The sequence below is a fragment of the Solanum pennellii genome, chromosome 12 (genome assembly GCF_001406875.1).
Source record: "Solanum pennellii chromosome 12, SPENNV200".
Classification (NCBI taxonomy): Eukaryota; Viridiplantae; Streptophyta; class Magnoliopsida; order Solanales; family Solanaceae; genus Solanum; species Solanum pennellii.
Window position 1 is genome coordinate 14853348 of NC_028648.1, and position 16584 is coordinate 14869931.

At 29.8% G+C, this 16584-nt stretch overlaps 1 protein-coding gene across 1 annotated transcript; it reads left to right on the plus strand.

The window, feature by feature from the left end:
- The first annotated feature begins 9190 nt into the window (after nt 1-9190).
- Nucleotides 9191-14439, plus strand: LOC107007495 (pentatricopeptide repeat-containing protein At1g80270, mitochondrial). The gene is made up of 3 exons (XM_015206136.2): nt 9191-9317; nt 10042-10633; nt 12949-14439. The coding sequence occupies exons 1-3, from the start codon at nt 9283-9285 to the stop codon at nt 14194-14196; spliced, it is 1875 nt and encodes a 624-aa protein (XP_015061622.1). The 5' UTR covers nt 9191-9282; the 3' UTR covers nt 14197-14439.
- The last annotated feature ends 2145 nt before the right edge of the window (nt 14440-16584 follow it).

Sequence of the window (16584 nt, forward strand, 5' to 3'; positions counted from 1 at the left end):
GGTTACGCAGCCTGTGACGGCCCGTCGTGCCTGCGACGGTCCGTCCTGTTGCTTCCGTCACAAAGTTCAGAGACTCAATTCATTAAAGAGTCTGTGACGGCCCGTCGTGTATGCGACGGTCCGTCCTTCCATTTCGTCGCGAAGTTCAGAGAGTCGATCTCAGTACCCAAATTTCTAAATTCTAAGTGTTTTGGAACGAGACCCCCTCGACGGTCCGTCGTGCCCATGACGGTCCGTCGTGGGATCCGTCGACCCAGACAGTGATTTCCAGAAATTAACTCTGCTGCTCGAAACGACTAAACAGGTCGTTACATACTTACAAAGTCCAATAGTATAAGTATCTATATAATAAAGAGTCTCAATATCTGAAAAGAAAGACATCAGAAAATATGACTATCTGCAACAGCTCGGGTGAAAGTAGCTCACCCTCATATGTGAGGACAGGGTCTAGTAGACACCTCCGGATCATAGCTGCACTCAAAATAAAATGCAGGAGTAGTAATAGGCATCATAGTCTGACTAAGATTAGTAACAGACACATAATCACAGTTATAAAGAAGTAGACAAGTAATTCAACATACTTAAACACATAAGTCATACTTCACCAAATTCATCACAAGTCATTGACACAGTATGAAATCAAACATATACACAATTTATTACCCATTCAATCTTTCATAATTCAACAGCACGTGTTTATCAAGCATACAATTTTCATCCACACTTAGCATTTATATAAGTGAATTATTTATGGGAGTATGAACATATATATATACCCTTTTTCAATATCACTAGACTTTAACTAGCATATCAATATTTGAAGCACTGAACATCAATCATCAATCAATATAAACATCAAATAATGCTTGTTCATAAGCTCACATCATGCTAAAGTCATCATCATTCAAATGATTAATCCTTATTATATCTACATATTTCAATATGCTAAACTTTACAATTTTCTCTCAAGGTAACACAATAAGCATAAAATACTTGCAAGATTATTATGCATAAATCCATCAAAGCATAGAAAAATTATGATTCATATTCCATAACATCAGTAAATAATCAGTTCAAAAATTCATATGCATATTCATATAAGCAACACTTAATTAAATCATAATAAACACAGAATATGTCTATATACTAATTAATATGTAATATAATTCACGATATATAAGCAACTAAAATAAGTATAATTCCAAGTAACCTATAACCTATTTCAACTGACGAATTAGAATTGAACAAGCTAAATTGTTGGAGTCTTGCCTTATCTCAAAGCCTCAGAATGATTTAAGTCTAAGACAAATAAGGTATAAGGTCTCTTTAATACCCTATTTTTTCAAATGAAGGTCTTTGGATATCATGTCCGCATAATTTTACCTTTTTAGAAGATTTAACAAATTATTTATGGGTTATTTTTATAAAAATCAGGAAGTTCTCAAATCAACACAAACCATTCATACAGTTTTAATCTCATTAACCTCTCTTGAGCAATTCATATGCTTAAGAACTGGATTTCTAGATTCCTCAATACTCTTATTAAAGCTTATGTTGGCAATTTCATGCTTGAAGATCAAATTTAACAAAAAAAAAGGATGAAATTCATGCACAAGTACCCTCCTATAGCATTTAGGACCCATAATTAATAATCCATGGCGGAAAGGGCCTAAAATACCCTTAAAGTATTGGAAATGGTACAAAATTACCCTCCATTCATCTATTGGCTCCAAAATACCCTTCTCACCCACCTATTGGGTCCAAAATACCCTTGTCATCCACCTTTTGGTTCAAAATTGACCACTTATTTAACGGTTTTATATTTAAACTATTTAAATATTATTTTAAATACGTGGCGCTCAACTATTTGATCTAATTGAACTTATTGATATAATTTATAAATCAATACAATACCCACCCATTACTAATTAAACCCCTCCAAATTAATAAACCCGTTACATTATTAATACAACAACAGAAAAGCTACTGGAAATTGAGTATTTTTAAAAAATTTAGGCGAAAAATATCTGTATAAGTAAATTATCATACATTCAAGTGTCTAAATAAAAATTACCGATAAACATAAAAGTCTGACTATGTTTATCTTAAATATTCTTACGTCTCAATTATGTGATGTTACTTCATAGGTAACTTCTTTTCAAAATAATATATTAAAGGTTTTAAAACAAATCATAAATATTTATAAAATTATATTTTAAAAAAGTGCATGAATTAATTGGGATGTATTACTTCTTTACCTTTAATCATAAATTATTAATTCAATCTTCAAAGAGAATCCTATTGAAAGTGTCATCCTAAATAAGCGGCTCAACCTAAATTTAATTGGGGCTTCGTTTCGGATTCGATTAATTTGGACGTCATTTTCATGAATCTATAATTTCATCGTGTTTTAGTAGTGTTTATGATGATTTTGATATTATATTGGATTATTAATTCTGTGGGGTTAGTTAGTAATGAATGGGTAGTGGATTGGTTTATAAATTATATTAATAAATTAAACTATAACCAATAGTTGAACGCAAAGTATTTTAAAAAATATTTAAAGAGTTTAATTTTAAAACAATTAAGAAGTCAATTTTGAACCCAAAGATGGATGACAAGGGTATTTTGAAGCCAATAAGTGGATGAAAAGAGCATTTTGGAGCCAATAGGTGGATGAAGAGTAATTTTGTACCATTTTCAATACTTTAAGGATATTTTAGACCATTTTTCATAATCCATGGTCTCCACAAAGTTCCATAAAGAACTCACCCTTTAATTCTATGAAGAAATTGGATTATAGAAGAGAAAGATAGATTAAATCACTTACATCAAAAGAAAAAACTCGAAGTCCTGAAAAAGTCACCCTTGGAGTTCTATGGCATAATATTTTAAGTTATGACATACACGTGGAAAAATTGACTTAAAACATGAAATAAAAAAACATTCACCTTCGTTATAGCGTAGGTCTTCTCTTTAAAGAAGATCGTGATAGTGAACAAACGCTCAAATAAGTTAATCCAAACAAGAATTTATCCGTTCATATTTCAACTTTTTTGTTAATTCTCAATTTGCAAGGACCAATGAATGGGTACTATGATCTTAAAGCACTATAATGATAGGGGCACATCATTACATCAAATTTTAAATTAAACATATATTTATTACAGAACATTATCCCACTCTAGCATCTCCTCCACATGTACCCTCGATAATCTCCCCTCCGACCCATTAATATTTTTAAAAAAAAAATCATTTATAAAAACTTTTTAAAAATCCTNCCCCCCCCCCCCAAACCAAAACCACTCCCCGCTTTCCAAAAAGTTTGTCTTAGTATTACCAATTTTTTTCAAAACAACAAAACCTTAACCCTTCACTCTCAATTTTCTTTTTACATTTTTCCATTTAAGGTTAGATCTATACATATAACTTTAGAAGAGTGTTTTTCCAACTTGAGAATCGAATATCACAAAAATAAAATTTGATTTTTTAAAAAATATTTCGGCAAGTAAAAAGTATTTTTCTAAAAACATATGTATATATTGAATACAAAAGAAGAATAAAAAATTTGAAGCAGGACAATAGCGGGGCGGGGCAGAATGTCTTTTTTAAAAGTAAAAATAATATATAAAATAAAATTGGAAAGAAGAGTGTTGGGGTTGTGGGAGGGGGGGGGGGCATAGGGGGNGAGTTCATAAAATTTATAAAAGAAAGTTTAAAAATTTAAAATAATGGGTAGGTGGGTTGGGTGGGTTGGAGGGTACAGTGGGAGGAGGGGGTTCAGTGGGGTGAGAAAAATGGTTAAAATTTTATTTTTTAAAAAGATAATTTCCTATTTTGGATAGTGATATTTAATCTTCAATTTGAAATAATATTAATGATTTATTTAATTTTTATCGATGAGTAATATTTTGTCAATATGAAATGTATTATGATAATTTATTTTAAATAAGAGAGATTGTATTATACATATAATTATGAGAGTGTAATAAAAAGAAAAATGTGTGTTTCTCAAACTAATGAATCATATAGATATGAAATTAAAAATATATATATATTATATGTGTTTTTGACATTTTACATAATAGAATATTAAATATTAAACTAGATTTGTGATTTTAAAAAATAGGGTAAAATAAAAAAAAATTATATTCGTTTAGTCCAATATAAATGAGTTATTGGGAATGACATCCTTGAAGAAAGATATTTAAAGATATTAATTTAAGGATACTTTTAAACTGTCTCCTTTTTATTTTCCCTAAACTCTCTTTTAAAATAGTAACAGTCATTATTTAAATTTAAAAGGATAAATGAAAACCCATTTTAAAAAAGAGGTAAATTTTGAAAATATAATTTTTTTTGGAGAATTGTCAACAAATTTTACTGTTAACTTTTACCTTTTCATCGATAAATAAAGTGTGATAATACTTGAAAGACTTATGTTAATTAAGTATTTTTTATATTCACTTTTATTTGTTTATTATTTTAAAATATATTTTATTTTTAACTCACTTTAATATATGTAAAAATAATAATTGCTTTTTCTATGTGTTACGTTTGAGTATTTGGCCAAAATCATTCCTGAAATATGACCAAAATCTAAAGTACATTCTTGTGTTATATAAATGAACACATCTCTGAACTATCCAAAAAGTTGCAAGATTCATTCTTTTGTCAAATTTTTACGGAAGAGGGTCAAATTGCCCTGAACTATGCGAAATAGATCACTTATACCCTCCATTACATTTTGGGATCAAAAATACCCCCGTTGTTATCCTAGGAGACCAAAAATACCCTCAAGAGTTAACACCCCAATTTTTTAGTGACGTGGCATGCCACGTGAAACTAATCCCTCCACCTTAGCGTTGTCAACTAAGATTCACTACAAAAGAACTTAATCCTTAGTGGTGACAAAGTTGCCGCAAAATCTCAAAATATTGTCACTAAAGGTTATGAGTGACTTTTAGTGACGACTAATAGTAAAACCTATTTTTTCAACAAAAAAATGATAATTAATTTTCGATTGCAACCTAATTTTCTAAAATAAATGACTTACAATATTAATATTAAAAACACCCAATATTATTACGAAACATCATGAAGCATCATTGTACATTTTATACATTAAAATATAACATAAAAATAAAACATATAGTGTCTTCAAACTCCTAATTAATCGATATCATTTTTATTTTTTTAAATAATGAAGAAAAGAACACAAATTAAAATTTAATGTTAAAAATTTTTAGTGACGATTAATTGGGCTTTTGTGGCGACTATTGTCGCAGCTAAAGGTCTAGTTCTTTTGTAATGAATTCTAGTTAACAATGCGTAGGTGGAAGGATTAGTCCCACGTGGCTTGCCAAGTCAACAAAAATATGGGTGTTAACTCTTGAGGGTATATGTGATCTCTTACGATAACAGTAGGTGTATTTTTTATCCCAAAATGTAATGAAGGGTATAAGAGGTCTATTTCACATAGTTCAAGGGCAAATTTGATCATTTTCAATTTTTTTTAAGAAATTCACGCCCCAACAAAAAATGTGTCAAGTTGAATGAATATATGTACGCATGGTTAAGTTAATCAAGTTAGATGGTTTTTTTAATTTTTCGAAATTGAGAGTTTAAATTATATTCAGACAAAATATATTCAAAATCTAAATATTCTTTGAAAAAAACAAATACTACTCCAACTTCAAAATTTTCAAATAAAGTAATTATTTTTTTTATTTTAATAACTAAATACCTACGTAATTTCACTAAATTTCCAGCATTTCTACACACTAATTATTTTTTTATTTTAATAACTAAATTCCTACGTAATTTCACTAAATTTTCAGCATTTCTACACATTGTATAAAATGTGAACATTGTATATATAATCTATACCCCTTCATATTTTACCAAAGAAAATCTCTAAATAGTTGGATGATTTTTTTTTACATAATCTTTCTAACCTGCTGTGTGAATATTTCAAAACTTAGGTATTGGTGCAAGTCAATTTACTTAATGATGCAAAAAAGCATACTCTATAAACTAACAACAAACGAAATTTAAATTCAAGATTTATTTCCTATCCATATCCTTATTCTTTTTAGGTAACTTTGATCTTTTCGTCGTGGCTAAGACATGACCAAATTAAAAAATATATATATATATATATATATATTTTATTGGTTCAATCAGTTTCTTAACAAAAATAGATCGAAGGATGATTCTTATTATTTTTTGGATAGTATAAAAATGTTTTTCGTTTACTTAGATAATATAAGGATGTACATTAGATTTGAGCCATAATTGAGGGGTGATTTTAGCCAAAAGCTACTCTATTACTCTTAACATTAATTACTTACTCTACAAATTAATTTCAAGATTTGATATTAAACATCAATCAATAGAGATAGTATAGTAAAATAGTTATATCAATTAGTATTATTATGTTGGAATTTTTTTTTAAATGTCAATATTTTAACATTTAAGAGGGTTCATTAGCGACACTTTTAATAGTTAGTAAAAATGTCAAAATTTTAATTTGTTGCGTATCTTATTTATGTTTGTATTAATTATTTTTATTTAAAGAATACAATTTTTATATAACAAATTGGAGGAATTTAGGGGAGAGAATTTTTCTAAAAAGGAACAAATGCTTACAAGTCATCTGTCACAATTTATCAAAATACACCAACTTCCATCTCTTTCTTATTCTTTCACCATGTTCTAAAAAAGACTTCTTTCACCATTGTTCTAAAAAAATCAATATCCAATTTTCTTTATTTTTTTTGTTTCTAAACACTTTTATTTATCAAGATAAATATTCAATTTCACTAATTATTGTTATGAAAATCACAGAATTAAAAAAATTACCACATCTATAAAATTTTTAATATCTAATTTTTACTAATTATTGTTATGAAAATCACGGAATCAAAAAGTTCAGTATCCAATTTTCACTAATTGTTATTATGAAACTTTATGATAATACGTTATAGTTTTATCCATTAATTTTTTTTTAATTTAGAAATTTGTACACCTATAGTTTTATTTGTTATTTGACATACTTATCTCATAGTGTATTTATTTTATTTTCAAAATTTTGTATCCTTACTTAAATCGTGTTCATTCCAATATGTATACCATTTGTCTTTGTATTCATTATAGTTTTCATGTTGTATTTTGTATAATGAAACTTGTATCTCTTGATTAGTATGTATTCATTCCAACATTTATGTAAAATAAATGTGTAACTATTTAAGAAACCTATTCATATTCGTAAATTTTTTTCAGTATTTATTTTCTCTTCAAAAAAATTTTTCCTTTCCTAAGTTGTATTCATTCCAATATGTATATTATTTGTATTTATATTTGTTCTAGTTTTTATATTGTATTTTGTATAATGGTGTATAATTATAAAAATAATATGACGAAAGAGTGAGAATGAAATCTAAAATTAAAAAAAAATACGAGAATATTTGTTGCAATCATTCTTAAATAATATACATAACTAGTTTGCTTACATTTGAGATGAATATAAATAGAAACAAATAAGATTCACAAACTATGCAACATGAGATTTTGAATGAATACAAATATTAATAGCATACATAGTAGTTTGAATAGGAATTGAAAAATGATACAAAAATTTGAAGAAAAAACTATAAAAACAAAACAAATTAATAGAAAGTTATTCTTTCTATAAATAAAATACATAACTAGTTGACATACCTTTTGGATGAATACAAATTAGGGTTAAATACAAGATATATAAACTACGCAACGTGAGATTTTTAATAAATTCAAATATTGAGAGCATACATAGTAATTTGAATACAAATTGAGAAAGAATATCAAATTCTAGAAAAGAACTATAAAACAAAACAAACTAATAGAAAATTGTTCTTCCTAACTTGGTTTTCAACAAGTTTTCGAAATTTTCTACACCCAATTTTTTTTCTTTTATTAATAGTGACACAAAAAGATGTAAACACCAACTCTTTGATCGTCTCTCTTACATTATTTTAGCAGTGGATCGGACATTATCCGTTATTTCTTGAGTAATATATAAATTAATTGATGAAAAATCGCTAGAAAATTGTTGATTAATTTTCATACCTCTTGTAATCCTCTTAGGTTCGACCATTAGAGAGTGATTTTATGGTTCTCAAACCCTAAATGAAAGTTGGTCGATTTAATACTCAACTACAAATAAAATTTTTGAAAAATTTAAACAAAAATAATAGTAAACAAATCTAAAAATCGGATGAAAATGCATACCTTTATCAAAAGGATTGTTGTGGATATCTTTAGACATATATTTCCCAATTTTTGAAGAAAAAAATCAAAAAAAAAAAAAACGGAAAAGAGAAGTGAGTTGAAAGATGAAGAAGGATTTGAAAAGTGAAATCAGTGAGAGAAAATATTTTTTTAAAAAAACATATGAGAGAGAATGAGTCTAAATTAGGATACACGATGTTTTCTAAAATATTGACATTTTGATATTTTTACCAAATTTTTTAAAATATGTGTTTTTAATAAGAATGTTATGATTTTTGACTAGTTTGCTAATTTATCAATATATTTTACTAGATATGTCAAGTTTAAAATAAATAGGGAGGCTACTCACTCGATTAGACAAATATATATTTTTTGTCTCAATTTATGTGTCACTTTTTTGTATTTGGAGAGTAACAATATAAGTTTGATCCAGAATTTAATAATGAAATCTTCAAAGTTTTTGAAATTAAGTTTGTATATTTATAAATTATATAAAAAGTACTATAGATCACAATAATTATTCAAAATATTTAAAAGGGGAAAATCTGAACTATCATAAATGGTTTTCAAATATCCTCCGTCATACTTTTGAGACATTGGTGCCTATGCTATCCAAAAACTAGAGCATATACACCATTCGCTCTATCGAAAGATTAAATAGGGACACGGGACACAATCTTATCAATCGATTCGATATTAATAAATGTCGGATTAGTAGATAAGATTATGACACATGTATGTCTGTTATTATAAGGGTATATAGGCTACAATACCCCAAAAATATAACAGATAGTTTAGAGGTATATTTATTTTTTCTCCAATTTAAAAATAAAATTATTTGAATTTCAAAGTCGAAAAAATGTCAAGAAGTATCAAATTATATATTTATAGTACGATTCTTAATAGGGTTTGCAAACCGGGTCAAAAAGAATATCTTAAAGGCGAACTCAAAAAGAAAGGGTTTTTAGGGTTTAAGGATTCTTCAGTTTTCCACGCTTTGACGAAGGAACCATGTGGGCAGTTCGTCGAGCGTCTTCTTCCTTCAAGTAATCCTACCTTTACTCAGAAATTTTCTTCCTTTTTATCAGATGTGTACTGTTGAATGACATGGAGAATCAACAACATTTCCTGCATACCAAAAACATCTACTTTTGCTGTAAATTTTGATATTCAGTTGTTTTTGGTGAATCAATTATGGTTTTTGTGTTTTCCGATAGTGTAATTTGGTAGAAAATTTTGGTGTCTAGAAAAGATTTGTTCATTTTAGTTTTATTAATTTCAAAGGAAGAAGAATGGAAGTTCTGCACTTGTCTCCGGCTAAACTTTGTCTATAGATTACTATATAGCATATGTTTGGTATAGAGGAGTTAACTTTCAGTTTTTAACAAAAACAACAACAAAGCCTAAACTACAAACAAGTTGGTAACTTTCATTTATAGTATTTTAATCTTGAGAAATCATTTTCTGAAGCATTTGTCAGTGCTTGTTTTGGATTTAATGTAAGTGACTTATGATGATCATACCAAGTAAAAACATTAGAATATAAGGGTAATATTTTGGTGATATTGTTGAGTATCAAGAATTTACAACAATTTAGTCATGCTGGTTAAAGAAAGTGATATAGTGTAGGGAGTGTTGGAGTGTTACTTAGAATATTTATTCATCTTCTTTGCTCTTTTAACATTGCTATGTCTTTCGATTTTAGAGAGAGGGGTTTTCTATAGCTTAGATAATGGGCTCTTTATTAATGAAATTGGTTATCTGCTCCAGGAAACAAGTATTTATAACCGGAGGCTCTCGAATATGTTATTCCACTTCAGATATTACAAGTCTCTGCCTGAAAGGACACAATGATGGGCTTAAAGGGGATTCCAATGTAATATCACATAGAGCTCTTACACTTGGAGGATACCAAATAAAATCTCATGGTTTTCTAAGAGTATTCAAGGAAAGTCGAAGTTTTTCTTCACAAGCTGGCACAAAGAGCAGTGGAGAGGAAGATAGTAATTCAGACGATGGATTTTCAGAGCTTGAATCTTCTAGTGCAACTGAGGCAATACAAGAAGTCAACAAAGTTGACGAGTCAGTCTCTGAGCATGAGATTTCCGATGAGGATCTCGATGGTGAAGATGTGGAAGCACCTCAGGAATTATTGTCTGATACCGAGGCTGAGATTAACAAACGGAAGTCTCCAAGGAACGGAGTTTCTTCAGCATTATTCAATGCTGTCATGGCAGCACCAGCTTTACCTGTTTGTAAAATCATGGATAAATGGGTTGAAGGAAATAACGTCACACGGGTAGAAGTAGCATCAGCGATGCTTAATTTTCGTAGAAGGCGCATGTACGGGAAGGCACTGCAGGTAATCTATCGTTTTAAATTAGATCTCATATCTTATTTAAATTTTGATGCATTTATAGGCTTTACCATCAGGGTCTTAAATTGATAACTGTCTGCTTGTCATATAAAAATATCACTGTGTTTACATTACTAACGGGGTCATGATGCATTTATAGGTTTTCTTTTATAATATTGTGAACTGTGCAATCATTAGCCTTTTAGAAATAATGAAACTTGAACATCAAGAATTAACTTTTTAAATAATTTTGGATTTACCACCAGTACTTTCTCTCTTTTTAGTTTGAGCAACTATAAAGAAAAAATATCAGTTAATACATTTAGATAAAAACTTTTGCACTTACTCTTGGCAAAGATTGTTTTTTTTTCTTTCCATAATCTCATTCCCTCATGATAGATGTTTTAAGATTTATTGTCTCATTATTCAAAGTCGAAACCTATTATGAGAACTGACTTGTCTCTAATCATGGTCAAAAACAGAAACTAGCATATCAATCAATCTGTGAACTGTTTGTCAATTTGTATGAAGCCTTGAAACAGTCAGTCCTTATCTTGGTTCATTCATTCCATGCTAGTAAGTAATGTATCTTTGTTAGGGTGTATCACATTGGAGGAGGGAAAAATTGTTGTCTTCTTCTAAGGACTTGAACAATCGTCATCTTATGAGCTAGGTCTTTTAGTTGAGTTAGATCGTATGGTTGTTTTTTCTTACATAGTGTTAGAGCTAGACGTATGCTAATTGTATTCTCCAAAATTTTGGCTCTCATTGTTAGATCCAGTTGTTATTTTCTTTCACTTTATAGGTGTTTTCATATTGCATAGCGCTCCTATAACTCCTTTTCATTTCAGCCATCTCATTTTAATTATGTGTGTACTACATTTTCATTTATCCTGTCATTATAGTGGAAGATTGAAATTGGACATTTGAAGTCTCTGCATTTCAGACTAGAATCTCGTCCAATATCAATTCACATTAATCCTTTTTAGGGGGTGTGAACTTGAAACTGCAGCTGTGCTGCATATATCCTGTGTTTCTTCTACGCGTACGTAAAGGGCCATGAATAGTGGTAAATCTTTTATTGATGTTCCTCTTTTTTGAGTTATAAAAAGGAGGTAGTAGTTAAGTACAAATTTTAAGCAGCAAACTTACTCCAGAAGTTGATGTTTGTGTACTTTGATATTACAATTGACTATTGCCTGTAAAATCATTTCAATTCATATTGCACTGAGAATTTTTCTTCTTAGAGTTACTTGATATGTGTAGTACATGGATGGTTCAAAGTTTGTGTTTTAACTTCTTTTTTTTTCTTGGATGAAGGAGTATTAACTATATTAAGACTGTTATCCTGTTACATCTGGAAATAATTCCCTAATTTTTTATGCCTTTGTGTTGTGAAATTCTTGAAAAACTTGCAAAAATAGAGGTGCTGAGGAATTTGGAAATAATACCTCCAACTCCTAGTAGTAGTAGTAGAAAAAAAAGTAGTAGTAGAAGTAGTAGGAGGTTAGTAGACATGATATGACACAGGTACACCTTACCGAGGACATGACCTAAGATAGGAGGTTGTGGAGGACACAGATTAGGGTAGAAGGTTTGTTCTGTTGTAGTTTCTTGTCTGTTACTATCTACGATCTCTTGTACTTTGATTATCACACTTGTTATCATTACTGGCCTTTTTTCAGGATGTTTTGCCATGTTTATTATAGTATTTTTGCCATGATTTCTTCAATTCCATTGTTTATTTTTTGATTTCCTCTGAAATGCTTTTCCTTGAGCCAAGGGTCTACGAGAGATAACCTCTCTACCCCCCAAGGTAGGGGCAAGGTATGGGCACACTCTACCCTCCCTAGACCCTGCTTGTGAGATTACACTGGGTATGTTGTTTGTATCTCCAATTACTAATTTCAACTTCAAATACTTACTCTTTTTCCACTTCAACCAAATATTTTTCAAATGCCTGCATAATATTCTCACTTCAGTTTGATTACTGCATACGAAATTCATAGTAATCTCCTGCGTCTGCTGTATCCTTCCTGGTCTACCGGTACTTTTGCATTGGTTGTTTGTGTTTTCCTTTTGCCCTCTTTGTCTATTTAAGTTCTATATTAAAATAGAGTGAAAATATTAAGCTGCTTCCTAGTTGTCATGTCAACTTATGTCTGCAGTAGAACACGGCTTTAGGGAGATAGTGATAAACACAAGTTCTATGAGTTTCACATTGAGGATAGAAAAAACAGCTTCTCACCTGATTAGTTTGTCGATTTCTACTGTCATTATCTTGCTGTCATTCAATTATAGTAATTTCTGGCTTTTGACAGCTCTCTGAGTGGTTGGAGTCAAGCAATCAGCTCACTTTTATTGACAGAGACTATGCTTCTCGTGTTGATTTAATTGCCAAAGTCCGTGGTCTGAAGAAGGCAGAAGATTATATTGGGACTATACCAGAGTCTTTCAGAAATGAAGTTATTTATCGCACTTTATTGGCCAATTGTGTTGCTGAAGGTGATTTGAAGAAATCTGAGCAGATTTTTAACAAAATGAAGGACCTTGAATTCCCATTAACATGCTTTTCTTACAATCAGTTGCTCCTTCTATATAAGAAGACTGATAAGAAGAAGATCGCCGATGTTCTCTTGTTAATGGAGAAGGAAAATGTGAAGCCAACCCATTTTACATACAGACTATTGATAGATGTCAAGGGGCAATTCAACGACATATCTGGAATGGAGCAAATTGTTGAGACCATGAAGGCTGAAGGACTAGAACCTGATCTCACCACGAAGAGCATCTTGGTGAAGCATTATATCTCGGGTGGTTTGAATGAGAAGGCCGAGAATGTACTAAAAGAGATGGAAGGAGGAGATAAAAAAGCAACTCGCTGGGCATGTCGTAGTTTGCTTCCTCATTATGCAGCTCTTGGAAGGGCCAACGAAGTTGCTAGAATTTGGCAAGTTTGTGAGTCTAATCCTCGTCTTGAAGAATGTGTGGCTGCTATAGATGCTTGGGGAAAACTGCATAATATTAAGGAGGCGGAGGCAATCTTTGAAAAGATGGCAGCAAAATGGCCAACACTGTCATCGAAGCATTATTCTGTTTTATTGAACATTTATGCAAATCATAAGATGCTGTCAAAAGGAAAGGACCTTGTGAAGCGTATGGCTGACAGTGGTTGCCATATTGGACCAGTGACTTGGGATGCCTTAGTCAGACTTTATATTGAAGCTGGAGAAGTGGAAAAAGCGGATTCAATATTACATAAAGCTGGAGAGCAGAATCGGTTGAGGCCAATGATTAATTCTTATTTGATGATTATGGACCAATATGCAAAGAAAGGTGATGTTCATAATACTGAGAAAATGTTTCACAGAATGAGACAAGCTGGATATGTTTCCCGAGCTACTCAGTACCAATACCTTATTCGTGCGTATATAAATGCCAAAGCTCCTTGTTATGGTATTGCTGATAGAATGAAGGCGGATAATATATTCCCGAATAAAGGATTGACAAACATGTTGGCTCAGGTGGATGCATTCAAGAAGAATGCTGTGTCTGATTTGTTGGATTGATTGATGTGATATAACCTACTTTTCTTGTGATGGAGGATCTTGCATTCCTCTACTTATACAGCAGTCAAGTCAGTTGTAGGATGAACACTACTTTTTTTTGCTTCCTTTTCTTTAACTTAGGTTATCATGTTTGCTTAAACCTTCCTTTTTGTTTTTGACTTTATTAGCAAATAATTCTGTTGGACGAATTTATTGACATTGTTTAATTTGAAGCCTAAATTGAAGTTGAAGTGTCAAAAAAAGTCCCAAACATTGAACTGGATGGGAGAAAAAAAGCACTCAACTCTTTGGTTTCCATAATCTGCAATGTGAAATAACCTCCCTTACCAAATAATTAGGATTTAGGATAAAATTGATAATCTTTAATGAATAATATTGAAGTGCTTACGCTAAATAGATCCCTTGAACTTGTTTGACATTGTTGTTAGGAGATCAAAATTATTTACTTTGGGGAAATTTTTTTTTTTTTTTTTTGAAAAATTAAGGTGTTTGGCTAATCAAAACTGTTTTCAAATGGGAGTAGTAATAGAGTATTTTGTTATTAGAAAGAAGCTAAATTTTTTTATTTTCTTAATAGAAGTAGTTTTTCTATTGTTGGAAAGAGATTAAAAAAATTAGATTTCTTAAAAGCACAGCTCTTCTATTGCTGTAAAGAAGTGAAAATTTTTCTGCTAAATAAAAAGTTTTATTTTCAAGACCAAAATATCCTCGTCATATATGATATTTACCAATATATCCATTAATGTTTATTTATTTTTGTGGTGTTTTATATGTAGTGATTCGATCGGGGAATGATTTTAATTTTATTTAACTTGATATTTATTATATATTTAAACTATCATGCTAGTATTATATCAATTTTTTTATTAAACTTTTTATTTACTTAAGTATAACATTGATTGCAAATTTAAATGTATACATTTTAATATAAATGATAAACATTTGAAATATTTTTTCTCTATGAAATAATCTTGATATTAAAACAATATTGATACTTGTCATTATTATTTTTTGCCTATCAAAAGCACATTTAAAAAAAGATTAGTTACATATTATCTGCTTATAAGAAACACATTTTAAATTAAATAAACAAATTCAATTCTTTTTTTAATTTTTAGAAATTTTCATAAAATTTCTGTTTTATCCTTCCCAATAGTTGTCACGAATCATTTTCGATCAATTGGTGAAGTTGGTCTGGAAAATTAGAACTATTTGGTAAATAATAATAATAATAATAATAATAATAATAATACCTAATTGGATTAAAATCATTGAGAANATGATATTTTTAATCCCTATATGGATTTCATTATTGTGTACATTGATGATATTCTTGTTTATTCTAAAACTTTAGAATCTCATATCAAGCATCTTGATATTTTTAAAAATATTGTTATCCAAAATGGTTTAGTTATATCTAAAACCAAAATGAGTCTTTTCCAGACTGATGTAAGGTTTCTGGGTCATCAAATTTGCAAGNCTAAAACCAAAATGAGTCTTTTCCAGACTGATGTAAGGTTTCTGGGTCATCAAATTTGCAAAGGAAGAATTACTCCAATTCAAAGATCCATAGATTTTGCATCAAAATTTCCTAATGAAATCATTGATAAAACTATGCTACAAAGATTTTTGGGTAGCATCAATTATATTCACCTTTTTACAAAAATTTATCTAAAGATCTTGCTCCTCTGACAGATAGGTTGAAGAAAGGTAGAATGTTACCTTGGAATGAAGATCTTACTAATTTGATTAAAACCATTAAGCAAAGAGTTAAAGTTTTACCTTGTCTTACTCTTGCTAATCCTAATTGGATTAAAATCATTGAGACAGATGCATCTAACATTGGTTATGGTGGGATTTTAAAGCAGGTTAATCCTTATGAAAAAATAGAATATCTTGTTAGATTTCATTCAGGCAAATGGTCTGATTCACAGCGAAAATATGCGACTGTGGCTCATGAAATGCTTTGTGTGGTTAAATGTGTATTAAAATTCCAAGATGACTTATATAATCAAAAATTTATTATAAGAACTGATGCTCAGTCAGTTAAGTATATGTTTGATAAAGATTTCAAGCACGATATATCAAAATTAATGTTTGCTAGGTGGCAAGCACAGCTAGCTCCTTTTGATTTTGAAATTCATTATAAAAAGGGAAGTGATAACTCTCTTCCTGATTTCTTATCCAGAGAATTTCTAAATAATTAAAATGTCTCCTTATAGTTATGTATTTGAAAATAAGACTCTTATTACAATTTTTATAGCTTTACAGTCATTAAGTACAGATTTAAAAGAAACTATTATTGATAGAATATTTGATAGTATACTAATGGAAGATTTCCTCCATGATTATGAAACTGTTTCCCTAGATGATAATAGTTGGGAATAT